The 14,067-nt window shown below is 49.3% G+C and overlaps 8 protein-coding genes across 8 annotated transcripts; 5 read left to right on the forward strand and 3 right to left on the reverse strand.

The window, feature by feature from the left end:
- Positions 1-310: 310 nt before the first annotated feature.
- ANOM_001477 (RraA family protein) lies at positions 311-1,143 on the forward strand (the record flags this gene model as incomplete). Its single annotated transcript, XM_015546734.1, has 3 exons — positions 311-367; positions 465-635; positions 691-1,143. The coding sequence occupies 3 exons, from the start codon at positions 311-313 to the stop codon at positions 1,141-1,143; spliced, it is 681 nt and encodes a 226-aa protein (XP_015411284.1).
- Positions 1,144-1,526: 383 nt separating this feature from the next.
- ANOM_001478 (MFS transporter) lies at positions 1,527-3,308 on the reverse strand (the record flags this gene model as incomplete). The annotated part of the gene is made up of 4 exons (XM_015546735.1): positions 1,527-1,784; positions 1,853-2,637; positions 2,702-2,975; positions 3,108-3,308. The coding sequence occupies 4 exons, from the start codon at positions 3,306-3,308 to the stop codon at positions 1,527-1,529; spliced, it is 1,518 nt and encodes a 505-aa protein (XP_015411281.1).
- Positions 3,309-4,435: 1,127 nt separating this feature from the next.
- Positions 4,436-4,972, forward strand: ANOM_001479 (Dabb family protein; the record flags this gene model as incomplete). The annotated part of the gene is made up of 3 exons (XM_015546736.1): positions 4,436-4,454; positions 4,522-4,750; positions 4,822-4,972. 3 exons carry the CDS (start codon positions 4,436-4,438, stop codon positions 4,970-4,972), a joined length of 399 nt encoding a protein of 132 aa, XP_015411280.1.
- A 226-nt stretch (positions 4,973-5,198) lies between these two features.
- Positions 5,199-6,579, reverse strand: ANOM_001480 (uncharacterized protein; the record flags this gene model as incomplete). The annotated part of the gene is made up of 4 exons (XM_015546737.1): positions 5,199-5,357; positions 5,434-5,951; positions 6,020-6,268; positions 6,414-6,579. The coding sequence occupies 4 exons, from the start codon at positions 6,577-6,579 to the stop codon at positions 5,199-5,201; spliced, it is 1,092 nt and encodes a 363-aa protein (XP_015411273.1).
- Positions 6,580-6,926: 347 nt separating this feature from the next.
- ANOM_001481 (Ldh family oxidoreductase) lies at positions 6,927-8,124 on the forward strand (the record flags this gene model as incomplete). The annotated part of the gene is made up of 3 exons (XM_015546738.1): positions 6,927-6,935; positions 6,985-7,113; positions 7,183-8,124. 3 exons carry the CDS (start codon positions 6,927-6,929, stop codon positions 8,122-8,124), a joined length of 1,080 nt encoding a protein of 359 aa, XP_015411274.1.
- Positions 8,125-8,683: 559 nt separating this feature from the next.
- Positions 8,684-9,724, forward strand: ANOM_001482 (class II fructose-bisphosphate aldolase; the record flags this gene model as incomplete). Its single annotated transcript, XM_015546739.1, has 3 exons — positions 8,684-8,781; positions 8,835-9,344; positions 9,454-9,724. The coding sequence occupies 3 exons, from the start codon at positions 8,684-8,686 to the stop codon at positions 9,722-9,724; spliced, it is 879 nt and encodes a 292-aa protein (XP_015411275.1).
- A 429-nt stretch (positions 9,725-10,153) lies between these two features.
- ANOM_001483 (uncharacterized protein) lies at positions 10,154-12,511 on the forward strand (the record flags this gene model as incomplete). The annotated part of the gene is made up of 3 exons (XM_015546740.1): positions 10,154-10,317; positions 10,366-11,291; positions 11,385-12,511. The coding sequence occupies 3 exons, from the start codon at positions 10,154-10,156 to the stop codon at positions 12,509-12,511; spliced, it is 2,217 nt and encodes a 738-aa protein (XP_015411276.1).
- An 827-nt stretch (positions 12,512-13,338) lies between these two features.
- Positions 13,339-13,921, reverse strand: ANOM_001484 (YbhB/YbcL family Raf kinase inhibitor-like protein; the record flags this gene model as incomplete). Its single annotated transcript, XM_015546741.1, has 2 exons — positions 13,339-13,739; positions 13,798-13,921. 2 exons carry the CDS (start codon positions 13,919-13,921, stop codon positions 13,339-13,341), a joined length of 525 nt encoding a protein of 174 aa, XP_015411269.1.
- Between the last annotated feature and the right edge of the window lie 146 nt (positions 13,922-14,067).

The raw sequence follows: 14,067 nt of genomic DNA on the forward strand, positions 1-14,067 counted from the left end.
ATAGCACCGGTTATCTAAGCCTTGTAGTTCATATGGTGTTGCCGATATTTCCTCTTAATTCCTCTTGATGCTTTGCATAGATATAAACGGCGGGTATATCCGAAGGCTTCGGCAAATGGCCGAGCCGAGAGTCGGAGTCGGAGTCCGTCCTTTCCCACCGCAATTGTGCCGTTATCGCATACATCAAACATGAAAGGTACCCAAAATTAAACACTAATAATTGTGGCTCAAATCCGCTTTGTGAGGGCCAAAGTTAGGTGATACTGAGGAAATCAATTGGTCGAATTGCCCGACAATCCAGCACGTTATAATGTCATCCGATCCGAAAGATATCATCGCGCGTCTGCAACAGTGGGGTGCCTGCGATGTGAGTATACACTTTCCAGAATGCAGCTAGGAATAAATTTCACTTGAACCACATTCACTGTGGTAGATCAAGAAATCATAGCTGACTAGTCGACCAGGTTGCCGATGGCCTGTCCAAGCTGAAGTATCCCAATGGCGGCTTCCTCGAAGGCCTAACCATGTACTCGCCACAATTCCAAGCCGGTGAAACGAAGATCGTCGGCCAAGCAATGACAGTCAAGTTTGTCCCTAAATCGGACATTTCGTCTCCAAAAGTGCAGGGAAACTATGTATATAACCATAACATTTTACTAGAGCCTATGAACAAGACTAATCTGTGCTTAGATCGACAAAATCCCTCAAGGCGCAGTGGTCTTCATCTCGCAACCTCTCCCTCAAGTCAACGCTGTCTACGGCGGCCTCATGACTTTGCGTGCTCAGGCACTTAACGCAGCTGGTGTCGTAATCGACGGGCGTGTCCGCGATCTGAACGAACACCGTGCGCTCAACTTTCCTCTATTCGCAAAGTCGGTGGGTACAACTGCCGGAGGCGAAGTATGTCGCCCTTCGGAGGTGAATGTACCTGTTCGGCTCAATTCCGACAACCAAGATGCGTGGATTAAACCCGGTGACTATATTATCGCCGATCTCAACGGAGTTGTGCGACTTCCCCAGGAGCTTGCGGAACAGGTTCTTGATGCTATTCCGGCTATTGCTGATGCGTATGCAAAGTGTGCAGAGGCTATCAAGGCAGGTCGATCTGTGGAGGAGGCTTTTAGGGAATTTCGTGGTCGTTGAATGGAGCCATGAATAGAGAATCTAATTACCGCACTGTCTTGTTGAACTACAGTCCCGAAAATGCAAACTAAATCAATCATGCACCTGTTGCTCACCCTGGTGGATAGAATATGTATGCCTTCAAGGACTAATAGTCAACAGGCATCAAATAAACGACATATAGTAAAGGGTAGCAATATATATGAAACATGGCAGTATTCATCCGTTCACTTTGAGTGATGACAAATCTAAACATAATCCACTCCAGTGGCACAATGACAGTACTTTGATGGTCATAGAAGGCAATGTATACCAGAATCCGGCACCCTTCATTTCGACACTTAACCGTGCCTGTAAATGGAGAGTTACAGTTATCATAACTCTCACAAGATTGGGAGTCAGCCCTATGCAATGAAGCGAAACTCTTCCCTACGCGTAGCACGCTCTTCCTCGGTGACTCCCAACACCTGAGCTTGACTTCCGCCCTTCATTTCTTGCTCCACTGTTGTCTCTCCCCGAGTGAGACGTTTGTTTGCACGAAGAAGAACCATTCGCATAAACAGTGTGAGGATAATGACTGCTAGACTGAATGCAGCGTTCACCGACATAGCAAGGACGTATCGTGGTGCCGAGCTATCTGGGTATAGGTAAGAGGAGAAGATCTGTGATTGTAGAATAACGTTAGTTTGGGATCTTGATCAGGGAAACGCGCTTGGAATAGAATGCTCACTTGAGATAGATTGCCCACTGCATTAACGAAGGCTACAGCCGAGGCACGTTTTATGCGAGGCCGAAGCATTGTCTTTTGAACCCATGCAAGAAGCACGGCGTTTGACCCGTGGCCACCTGCCACCATGGCAATCATCGCAAAGTATCGAGCACCGGTATTGAGTGTAGCAGCAGCGATGACGAATCCAATAATGGCTAGGACCAGCGGCCAGATGATATGAAAAGAAGAGTTCTTGAGTCGGTCGGCCGACCAGTTATTCACGATGGAGATCAGCAGCGCCAGAATGTAGGGCGGAACGGTCAGCAGAAGCGTATCGACGCGGTTAAAGCCTAACGTCTGAACGACGGATGGGAAGAAGTTGGACGTGGCGCTCGCCACTTGTATGCAGAGGAAGGTCAAAGCAAAGATGTATAGTCGCCAGTCAGCTAAGGCACGTCTAAAGCCGTAGCTCCACCGTCCATCATCTTCATCAACCTGACCGGCATCGGCAATAAGGCGCCACTCAGCAACTGCGCGCTCCGTCGGACTGAGCCATCGTGTATTACTGGGCCAGTCAGGTAGAGTGAATGCCGCACAAAAGGCAATAAATACGGTTACTGAGCCTTCTATGATGAAAATCCAACGCCACGACTCGAGACCACGTACTCCGTTCATACCGCTCTCAATGCCGGCTGCGATAAGACCAGAAAAGGCACTACCCAGCTGAGACCCAGAGAACAAGAACGCACTGCGCACGCCCATCTCGTCACGTCGGTACCATGATGAGATTAAGAACAATGCGCCGGCTAATATGTGTTAGTAGTGAACAAAGGATGCAAGACAGGAGAGCATTAGAAGTGGAGCACCTACGGTAGAAGGCAGCTTCCACAAAGCCAAGAAGGAAACGGAGGGCATATAATCCCCCGGCGTTGTGAGTCGCACCAACTAGAGCCGAAAGCATGCCCCATATAACCATAACACTTGGGAGGTACCAAGATGGACGCATCTGAGCTAGAAAGACGTTCGACGGTAGTTGCATTAGCACGTAGCCGGCGAAAAGAATAGCCACTGCTGTAGCATATTGTTCGCTTGTCATATGCAGCGACTTAGCGATACCAGCAACTTTCGCCGCGGCGATATTGTTCTGTACACCGGAGTTGCAAGTATTAGCTAGAGGAAAAGAGAAAATTGACAATGAGTAAGGAGATGTTTATTTGTCCATAATCAGTATGGCGTATTGTTGAGGGACATGGCTAGTCATTTCGAGAACACTTACTCGGTCAAGGTAGTTCATCACAAACATAATCCACACGGAAAGCAGGAGGCGGACATCAAGCTTACGCTTCAAGCTCTTCTCGGCGGCAGCAAACTCTTCTGGACTCATTTGTTGCGCGGCTGCCACTCGGTTGTTAATCCCTTTCTCCGTGGGAACGGCTTCCTCCTCACGTTGAAGCGACTGTTTCACTTCGTCTGACATAATGAGTATGGGATAGAAATGATGGATTGAAAAGAAATAAAAAGATGAGAGAGACGTTCCTATGTTTATCTGAGGAGGGTCTGACTCCTGAGCAAGCACACGTAGGAACTATGATCAAGAAAACTAGAAACCTACAAGGCTGGCATAGGCACTCTTATAGTTCCACTTTACCATATGTACCCCATGCCTAGCAGAATGCGGGGAAGTCAAAGCACGGAGACGGACATTCCCTAGCTTCGTAAACCTGGCCGGTCTCAAAAGGGATGTGAGTCTGTGATTGTCTGCTTGAGTCTACAGCGATAACATCGGCATTAAAGGAGGGATCCGTGTACGTTGTGACCCGTTGGTACTTTATCCACTAATAGCGATGGAGGAACTATTTGAGTACGGTAAGGATTTGCCCTCTCTGTGTACTTTTAAGGAACTATTGCAGCGCCGTACAAAATGTGTTTAAAGCTAGGTCTGTCCATATATCTAAATCTACGATTTGAGTATGATCGATTTGATCAAAGAAATTCCACTACACCAGCCATCTGCTATCACTTCATGGCCATGGCACTATATGAACAATAAGACTGAGAAATGTCAGACTTTCGAAAGGGCGTATACCAGAAGTGACCACTACACGGCATAATTGATTGAGGGTTTGAGAAGGGAGCTACGCGTATACCAGCTGACACACTATGACACATAGAGAGTGCTAACAGCCAGCCTAATTCCTAGTTCACATTTTTATAACTTAATCCAAACTTTATGCCGTATCTAAAGATTATCAATATGGGAAACGATCTCGCTCAAGCGGAACGGCGGCGAACCGAAGCAATCGCAAGGGACTTAGCCAGATCCTTCGCGACGGCTACAGCCCGAGACACGCTGGGGCAGAGATTGGCTAGCCCACACCGTGCTAGAGGCATATTCTTATACTTGACAGAGCCCATGCACAATCACATTTGGACAGTGATCCGCTCGCCATAATCTCTCGCGGACCTGTGACTTCCTTACCTTACCAGCGCTGCTCCCTAGAAGCTAGAGTCTTCCGCGGGCAACATTGTATACCAGCCTTCCCGAATACCGCATTCTAGTCCTACATTGCACATCTTTACTTCATCTATAAACAAAAGCCCAATATGACGATTGTTCACATGGGTAAGCCGTACTCTCATCTCACTCCTTGGCGTCAAACACAAGATTTCCTCTGACACAGCAATATCAGTGATGTTCAAGTTTCGCCCTGAGGTGACAGAAGAGCACAAGGATACGTTTGTTCGAGAGCTCAGAAGGCTGAAGGAACTAGACTGTGTCAAAGGGCATCGTCTGGTAGTTGGAGGGCCGTCTGTGACGGACCCAATTGAAAGAAGCAAAGGGTTCGAAATTGCGCTCCTCAGTTTTCACGAGAATCTCGCAGAGCTGCAGAAATATCAAGCCAGCAAAGAGCACCATTGGTACGTGACACCCTTCATAATGATATAATATCATTTGAGAGAAATTTGCTTATTCTAGTTCATGAGAATAGGGTCACCAGTACATATATGTTCCCTTACAAAGAGGACCTGGTGCGCTTTGACTTTGAAGTGGCTCCAGAAGATGAATATATGTGGCATTTCTTGCCTGTGAAGGGCATGAATGGGGCCAACAGCGTCAACGGTCAGATAGAAAATCAGTGAGATACTTTAGATGTTCATGTAATACTTATATTGTGTCTGTGGAGGTAATCCTAAGCGAGCCTTGTTCTATCTGAATAGACAAACAGTTCTTCGCATGCTACTAGATCATTTTAATGTACATGTATGGTAAAGCCACCTGAAAGTTGTATTTTCTGGGGCGAAAAGGACATATAACTAGAAGTCCATTAGCTTCACTTATTGCAGCTGCGCATAATCCTCAATCGACTTAGAATGGACTACGATAATCACGGAAAGCACTTAGACGCTGTGCGCTGGCCAAAATCTTCTGCAGGAGGGTTCCATAGTCCCAACCGATGGCAGCCGCTGCCATGGCAGTCAAGCTGGCCTGATCCTCGCGACCGGGACGACCAGGGCCAGTCATATTCTGTATTTGAAACATTCCAATTAGCAGCTAAACGCAAACAAATAAACCAAAGTTTGGTGACTTCAAAGTATCTTACCGGCTTCATGTTGATATCAAAAAGCGCAAACTCCGAGCCCGCCCGGAAACGTCGCACGTCAATTCGGATCGGCGCCGTTGCTCCAATGAGCTTGGCGACGCTTTGACATTCTTCCATCACCTTTCCATATGCTGGATCTTTCATCTCCTCGTTCGTCACAACTCGGGAGTTTGCCGTCACCGCGACAGACCCATTGTACGGAGCAATGCCATCCGCATGGTTGAATCTCGTCACAGGCAGCATACTCCAGTGCTCAGGCCGTTCCGGCGATGGCGGCATAACTGTGATAGTAGCCTCCTCGCCTGCTAGGTACTCTTCTACCATGATCAGAGGCGACTCTCCAAGAAGAACCTCGATATGTTGCTTAAGCTGGACGGGGGTATGGCATAGCTTTACGCCATGGCTACCGCGTCCGCGAACGGGTTTGCCTACAACAGGGAAGCCTTTGATTGAGCCGACAAATTCGTCGAGGTTATCAGAGTCGGTCACTAGCCATGAGTGTGGCAGAGTGTAGCCGCCTAATGAGCGAAGTTTATCGTTGAGGAATGCCTTATCGTCGCAGTTTTCTACCAGGCAGGCGGCTGACCCACGAAATATAGATCCGAGGCATAGGATGTCAATTTCTCAGATCGCTGCAGCGGGTGCGAATCAAATAGGATTGTATTAGCCCACAGATGAGTAGCGCCGTTATTGACGGCGGAGACGATGCCTTCCTCTGTATCTGAGAAGCACCAGCCTTCATGTTTGAACACTTGTGGCGAGACATCGGGGGTAGTTATGTTGATACCCTTTGACCTCAATGTGTAGGCAATATCTGCTCCTGAGTCTTGATAGCCTGTAGGAGTTACATTAGCTCATGACGAAGTGCGTTGGCCGTGCCGATGGAGCCACTTCCGAGTCAGACAAGAAAATGAAAATAAATTCAAAGGGAAGGACAAGCCCGACAGGGTTTCATTGTAGCAGACATTACATGTACTCACCACCTGGTTTACGAGGTTTACGAACCCCGTTAATGATTGGAGGGTCAATATCTTGGAATAAGACAGCCACTGTTGGGCCCCGGCTGCTGTACAGTCGCCGGCCGACGATCCGTGCAAAGCGCTGTGGGTTCAAAGACCGCAAAGGTGTGGCACGCTTAACAGCCATACTCGATTAGAAGTTGGTAGCCCGATAATCAGTCTGAATAACAGGATCAAAATGAAGCAAGAATAGGAAACGGTTCTCAATCTTTGCAATGACACCATCCAAGAAATTAATGAATCGGCGCGTCGTCGGCTAAAATCCGAAGGCAAAACAAGTGGAGTCAATTCGGCTTCGGTCCGTCACCGTCATCGATCTTCCCCTCATATCCGACTTCTGCTACATTATATTTCCCCCTCAGTATATACGAAGTCCTACTTATACGTTGCTAGCGGCTTAAGCTCTGTAACTTACAGAAAGTCAGTGCATTCTACCTCCAGTCAGCAATTCCTATCGATAGCAACTACTGCACAATGGCCTCCGTACGATGTCCTGAGTTTCGGATGATCCGATATACTAACAGCTACGAAGACTCGCTACTATGCCGATCCCACAGCCGCTGGCCAGTTTGCCTCAGAGCTCTTGGTGAAAGCGGGCCTTTCCCCGGAAGATGCCAAGTCAATGGCCGACTGCTTGGTCATGGCAGATGTTCGGGGTGTTGTAGGTTCCACTACCATGACTCTTTAACTGTTTGTGCAGTGACCCGTGGCCTTACTAACTATGCCCTAGGACACGCATGGGTTGGCTCGTTTGCCTCAGTACCTGGACCGTGTCAGCAATGGCCGCGTCAAGGCAAGGCCAGAGTTCCAGTTGACCCAGAAAACACCTGTTGTGGCTCAGCTAGACGGTGACAATGGCTTCGGCTTCGTTGTCGCCACCAGAGCAATGGAGGAGGCTGTAAAGCGTGCGGAGATTTATGGTATTGGAATGGTGACTGTCAACCACTCGAATCATTTTGGCATGGCCGCCACCTATGTGATTCAGGCCCTGGAGAAGAACATGATCTCTCTTGTCTTTACCAACTCCGCGAAGCAGATGCCTCCTTTTGGTGGTAAGGAGACTCTTCTGGGTATCTCACCCTTTGCAGCAGGCGCTCCTTCCAACAACGAAGTTCCTTACATCCTGGACATGGCGCCATCTGTCGTGGCGAAAGGAAAGATTCGCCGCGCGGCCCGTCGCGGTGAGTCCATTCCACGGGGCTGGGCCTTGGACGCAGACGGTAATCCCACCACCGATGCCAATGTCGCCTTGAATGGAAGCATGGCGCCGATTGGTGGCCCCAAAGGTTCTGGTATTGCTATTCTGATGGATGTCATGTCGGGTGTCTTGACAGGCGCAGCTTTTGGTGGTGAAGTCGGAGATCAGTACAAGGACCCCAAGCCGCAGAATGTCGGACATTGCTTTATTGCCATCAAACCTGATATTTTCATGACTACCGATCAGTTCAAGGCTCGTATGGACACTCTGGTGCAACGTGTCCATGGAGTTACTCCTGCGCCAGGTTTCAACGAAGTGCTCTTCCCCGGAGAGCCAGAGCACCGCCTTGGTATGCAGCGCCGTCAAGAAGGTATCCCATATGCGGATGCTGAGAAGCAGATGTTCCTTGAAATTGCTAAGCAGTACGGTGTTTCTGAGCTTCCTCTATCTGAAAGCCCCCTTTCCCTGGCCTGAGAACCCACCACGTATATAGATTAAAACATTACGAATATACCCGCTCTATATTTAAATTCTAGAAAATTGCCCTCCATCACGCATTTGCGTTTATGCTACTATAGACTCCAAACTACAGTGCCCTAGCAGGCCTTCATTTATGTACCACATACGATTGGACTGACTCCCTGCCAATTTCGAGCGCATGGGATTGAAGGAGATCTTTCTGGCTAAATAAACACACGCTATGGACGTGCCATGTGTCCTAGAGTACATTGTAATGTGTTATTTACGTGTTCACCCATATTACAACATTACAACGATTCATTTGTCCGATGTTTCTGTCAGTGGGTCAAGGCCGGCCGAATACCGGTCCAGGAAGCCGGACCGCAACCGACGGCCATGAAGCCATAATTGACCCACACGCGAGCGAATATGCTGCGACCAAGATGTACAGTCGGCTGTAAGCTACTATGTGATATAGGTACCGTCTATTTGTTATTATTTCACGATCCTGTAGAACTCCCACCCTGTAATATCTTTCCGGTACACATAGGGCAGTCGCTCATAATATTTCAACATGAGTAGGGAGAACGACACATACCCCGCCAGCAACCAGACCTGGCGGATCCTCAACCATGCGAATCAGAATAAGTACGCTGTTGGTGCATATAATTGGTAAGTGACACCGTCCGTGTATAGCTACATTACAACACCTAACACGCATCCAGCTACAATAGTGACGGAATCATGGCTGTGATTCGGGCTGCCGAGCGCCAGCGTTCAGCTGCCATCATCCAACTATTTCCCTGGACCATGCACTTTCAGGGACCAGAGTTCATTCGTTACGTTGTAAGAGCTGCACATGCAGCTGCTGTCCCAATCGCAGTCCACCTGGACCACTGCATCAAACCAGAAGATGTGGAATTGGCGCTCTCTCTACCTTTTGATTCCATCATGGTGGACGCCTCTACGCTCGACGAGGAGGCCAACATCCGCTATTGCAAAGAGATTGTTGACCGAGCAAGAGCTCTCAACATCACCATCGAAGCGGAGATGGGCCGTATTGAAGGCGGCGAAGATGGCTTGCCCACTGTGGACATGGACGCGGTGATGACCCGTCCTGAAGACGCTGAGACCTTCGTGCGTCGGACTGGTGTGCATTTTCTGGCCCCTTCCTTTGGGAATATTCATGGTGGTTATCCGGCTGGCGGGGCAGGGAAAGCGTGGGATCTTGAGCGGTATGTACACAGCCATTTTTGTTTCTCGGGGGGCCTTTGCAGGCTATTCCTTCTTAAATCTCCGCACGTCAGTACGGATTGGCTAATTCTCACCCTGCTGGAATTCTAGTCTTTCGGCCATTGGCAAGCTGGTTTCAGGAACTACACCACTAGCCCTTCACGGAACACACCCGGTGTCTGATGAGCTTTTCCAACGTACAATTACATGTGGCGTACGCAAGATTAATCTGAACCGTACCGTGCGCGATGACTACACAGACTTTGTGGCTGAGAACGCTGGCTCACTTGAGTTGACCGTCCTCAAAGTTCGGGGAGTCGAAATTTATGCTAAATCGGTTGAGAGAATGATGGATGTTCTGGGATCATCAGGACGCTATTAGCTCTGAGGTTCTACCGAGTGATACTTGAAGTATGGATAGCTAATATTGAGATGGTCAAAAGAATCAAAACTTTGGAAAATGCAATATATATATTTGAACGCAGACTTCATTTCAACGGGCAATGTTTGACCAATGACAAACCAGCCTTATTGTTTCAACTATCAATTTTAGATGATAATAATATCACCCTAAATCGAAGACCTTCCATTAAACATGAGAAGTTTGCAGTATATCATGTAGGGTATGTTGAAGGGTAGGTGCACGGGATTTACCCGAATTCCTTGCCCGCCGGAGACGTGATTCACGCGGTCCGATATCAGCGGAGCTGCAACCGATAACTCCAGTTGCCTCTCCTCATGGGCTCCATCGAATCTATTGTCCGAAAGATTTTGATACTCATGCTGCAGTGATAGTGCTTGTTTGCTCCACATGCCTGCCTCACTCAATTCGCCTCTCCGACGCCGTCCACTGGCGTGCCTGCGATGCCGACGGCGGAAAATCCGGTGCGACGGAGGGACACCCGCGTGCTCGAACTGTGCCCGAGCCGGAGTGGAATGTTTCGAGGGAACTCCTGGATCAGCGGTGTCTAAGAGGTAAGACTCTTCTTGCCAGAATGGTTCGGGTGTACTTAATCTTTCTAGTCGATTGCAGTACCTGGAAAATCGCGTGCGAGAACTGGAGGCCCGCGACGAGATTGACCCCTCGGCAAATATCCGAACGCAGCCGACACAGTGGCGCCAAGAAGACCACCACAGCCATGTCTCTCCAACACAGGTGTCACGACAAGATGTCCGCCACCTAGGCCCTGCGAGGGCTATTCATCTGGCTGATGCCCAGTCACCTCTGAGTCGGACGGCACAAACGGATGATACCCCTGGGGCCTCCCCGGCGGTCTCGTCGTCGAGCCGAATCACTCGGGACCAGCCACTGGCCCATGAAGTGGGCTTACTCTCTTTGACTAACGCCAGTGACCCCAAGTATCTGGGTCCGTCATCTGGCGTTACTTTCGCCCGTCTGATTTATGAGAGTGTGCCCCAGTCACAAGGACTGCCATTGGCGTACTCGCGACAGAATGATCAAGACCCAGGGTTAAACGGCCCCAGTCAGGGTCCTGTACTGTGTGAAGCGTTGCAGGTAGACTTGCCTTCTATGGCGGAATGTCAGCAGTACGCCGAGATGTATTTTGCTGCGTCGACATTTTACCCTTTCATATCTCAGGATGTCTTCTATACCCTTCTAGGGGAAGTGTTTCGCCTCAGCAAGACATCGACCTGGGAGAGTCGACTCCCCGTCAAACTAGCACTGGCACAGGTATTCCTGGTCCTTTCTCTCGGCGCAAGATCTCTTGAGATAAAGCTATCTGGAACCTTTGGCTCTAGGGAGCTGTTTGCGACGGGCATGTCTTATGGCACGCAGATCAAACTTCATGATAGCATTGAAGGAGTCCAGATTCTCTTACTCTTGGTGCAACATAGCTTTTATAGCCCGGAGGGGCTTAATGCGTGGTATCTACTGCATACTATCCTCGCAAGCTGTCTTGACCTTGGGCTGCAGCGCCGTGATAATAGTGAGTTACTCGTTTCCGGCTTTTTCATCTGGGCCGAGCCATTCCGTGTATTAAGGATTCGACATGAACAATGGCTAATCTACGTAAACATAGGTAGTAAGGAAAACGAGTCTACATACCAGCGAAACATTCGGCATCTACGCAGTGCAATCTTTTGGTCTGCATACTCTCTGGATCGCACCCTGACTACGATACTCGGTCGCCCGCTTACATTGCGCGATGAAGCGATCGACAGGGAATTCCCCGGATTCGACAGCAACGACGAAGTTGAAGAGGCAGCCACATACTGGGACCGGAATCCTAGTGCTCAAGAAGCAACATCGATCTCGGGGCGGGCCCCAACCTCGTACACTGCCTGCATCTACTCTCTACGCTTTGACCGGATCGTCGCAGAGATTAAGCTAATGCTGTATCGAGTCTCCAGATCACCCAGTCGCTTCCCTTGGCCGACGGATGTAAGTGCATGGCAACAGGAGGCGCAAAGAGCCTGTGCGGCTCTTCTCCAAGAGGTACAAGATCACCAACCGGGTCGCTTGCAGAGTGGCTCCAATCCACTCTCGGGGGTTGCCGTTCAACGACTCGAACCCAAATACCATCAATGTATTATGCTCCTCTATCGTCCGAGCCCGCAGATGCCTCGGCCTGGCCTAGATGCTGTTCAAGAGTGTTTCACCAGTGCCATGGAGATTATCGCCATCTATGCAGACCTGCATCGCTTTTCGAGCATGGAATGTTCATGGCTATCAGCGCATTCCATTTTCGTGGCTTCAATCACAGTACTGTATTGTGTCTGGACATATCCGGTGGTCCGTGGCACAACACCTATGGATGTTTGTTTAAAGCGAGCGGAATTGGCGCTCCAGTTGCTCTCATTCCTGGGACAGACGTGGACGGTTGCACAAGAGGCAGGTCAGAAGTTAGCAAAACTGATTAAATCTACTAGTGAGGCATACGATGCTATAACCGGCGCTCCGGCTGAGCCTCAGTCACTCGATGGTACTGCCTGGACTGGTAATGATCCGACGGGCTTCGCACAGAGAAATCAAGACAGAACGTATCCGGCTCAGGAGGGGTCTGCCATGAACCAGCCTCCAGCTGATGGAAAGAGTTTTCTAATCGATGAGCTCGGAATACTGCGCGATCTTTTTGATCTCGGGTGGCTCGATGACGTGCCCGACGGAAACCAGTCGTTTTTCGGACTCCAGACGGACATGGCTTGAGCAATTGGACTTTACAAATTTGCCTTGATTTCTTGTTGGATACAAATCAGAATAGATTGCGTGTCACACTACATCTGAGTTCCTCGGGCTGCGTAATGTCTCCGAGCGTGCCATATGCTTAAGTGTGTTGCCTGCGTCTCCAACTCCAGGGACGTCGCTTGAACGGTGATACACACGGTCTGCACTTCTCTCAATGATTGGAAGAAAGCTGGTGGGCCTGTCACACTAGACAATCTGTTAAAGAAGTTATTGGATCGATTGAGTGATGATTGAAAGCAGCCCAGCGTGAAGAAGTCCGAGTCTCTCTGCGGTTCTAAACAACAATCGCGCAATTGGCTTTGAGTTGATCATCTGATGTCTCCTGCTTAGCTAGCCGGTACTTGAAAATGATGCCTCTCGGACAGTTTCGCTCGAAACTACGGGACACTCCCAAGTCGAGCCTGAGTTGGGCATATCCTACAGAGATAGAGCCCTGTGCATCGTACCTAGGACGTATAGCTGCTACGATCATACCCTGCGGAATCAATGCGCAACCTTCTCACCTTCATCCTCTATTGTCTCCTCACCGTGACCTGGAAATCAGACGTGATCTCAGCGACGTCCTCCTATCTGACCTTCTGGAAACGATTCTCAGTCTATCGTCATTCCTGCCTATGTCACCATTCTGGTGACTGATGATGCTGGCAAGGTTTTAAGCATTCTTCAAACGCGCCAATACTTGTCTTTTTATCTTGAAAGGTTTCATGATTAGGATAATGAACACTAATTAACATCGAGCTATGTAGAGAAAGCACAATTAATAATTGAAGCGACTTGTAGAACCTCCTCTAATTACTGGTAAAATAATTAACCGCCAATACCGGACCGAGACCAATCTCCTTCTCCCACGCATCAAGGTCATACCGCATGCGATACCAATTACTCAAGTTCTGACCATCCGGCGGTGCATATTTCTTTCCATCGAATTTCTCGGGCTGTTCATACAGAAAGAAGACATACCGATGCGGCGAGCTACCTGGTGGCGGCGCAGGTCCGATATAGTTCGCGACAAAGGGCTTGGTCACTTCCAGCTGGCCATTGCTGGCTTTGAGTCCCGGCTGGATCCAGTGGAGGATAGGTCCGAGCACGCCGAAGGAGGGGAACGGGGCATCAATGTCAAGGCTAACGACCATGTACGTTGCTGATGGGGAGGGAACTTCGAAGGAGAGTGTCGGGTGGGATTGGGCGTCTTAGGTTTACATTGTTAGTTGGTCCTATGGATTCTCTGCATGACCAGGTGATTATACCAGCTTTAGGGATATATTGGCCTGGTTTCACATTTGTGTGAGGCCCCACTGTCAGGCCAAGTATCTTAGTTGGGTCCTGGTCGATCAATGCGAGGGCGGCCTTGACGCTTCGGTTCTCAGGCATGGTGGATAATAGATGATAGATACTGCAGTGTTTGAAGTGGGACAAGGCTTGGCGACAAGGCTTATCTATATAAAAACGAGTGATGACGAAGATGCCACCTGAGGGGCATCGTCGGAGGTAAGATAGTCTTAAGTCCATAGCGATGG

Source organism: Aspergillus nomiae, assembly GCF_001204775.2.
Source record: "Aspergillus nomiae NRRL 13137 chromosome Unknown contig00015, whole genome shotgun sequence".
Classification (NCBI taxonomy): Eukaryota; Fungi; Ascomycota; class Eurotiomycetes; order Eurotiales; family Aspergillaceae; genus Aspergillus; species Aspergillus nomiae.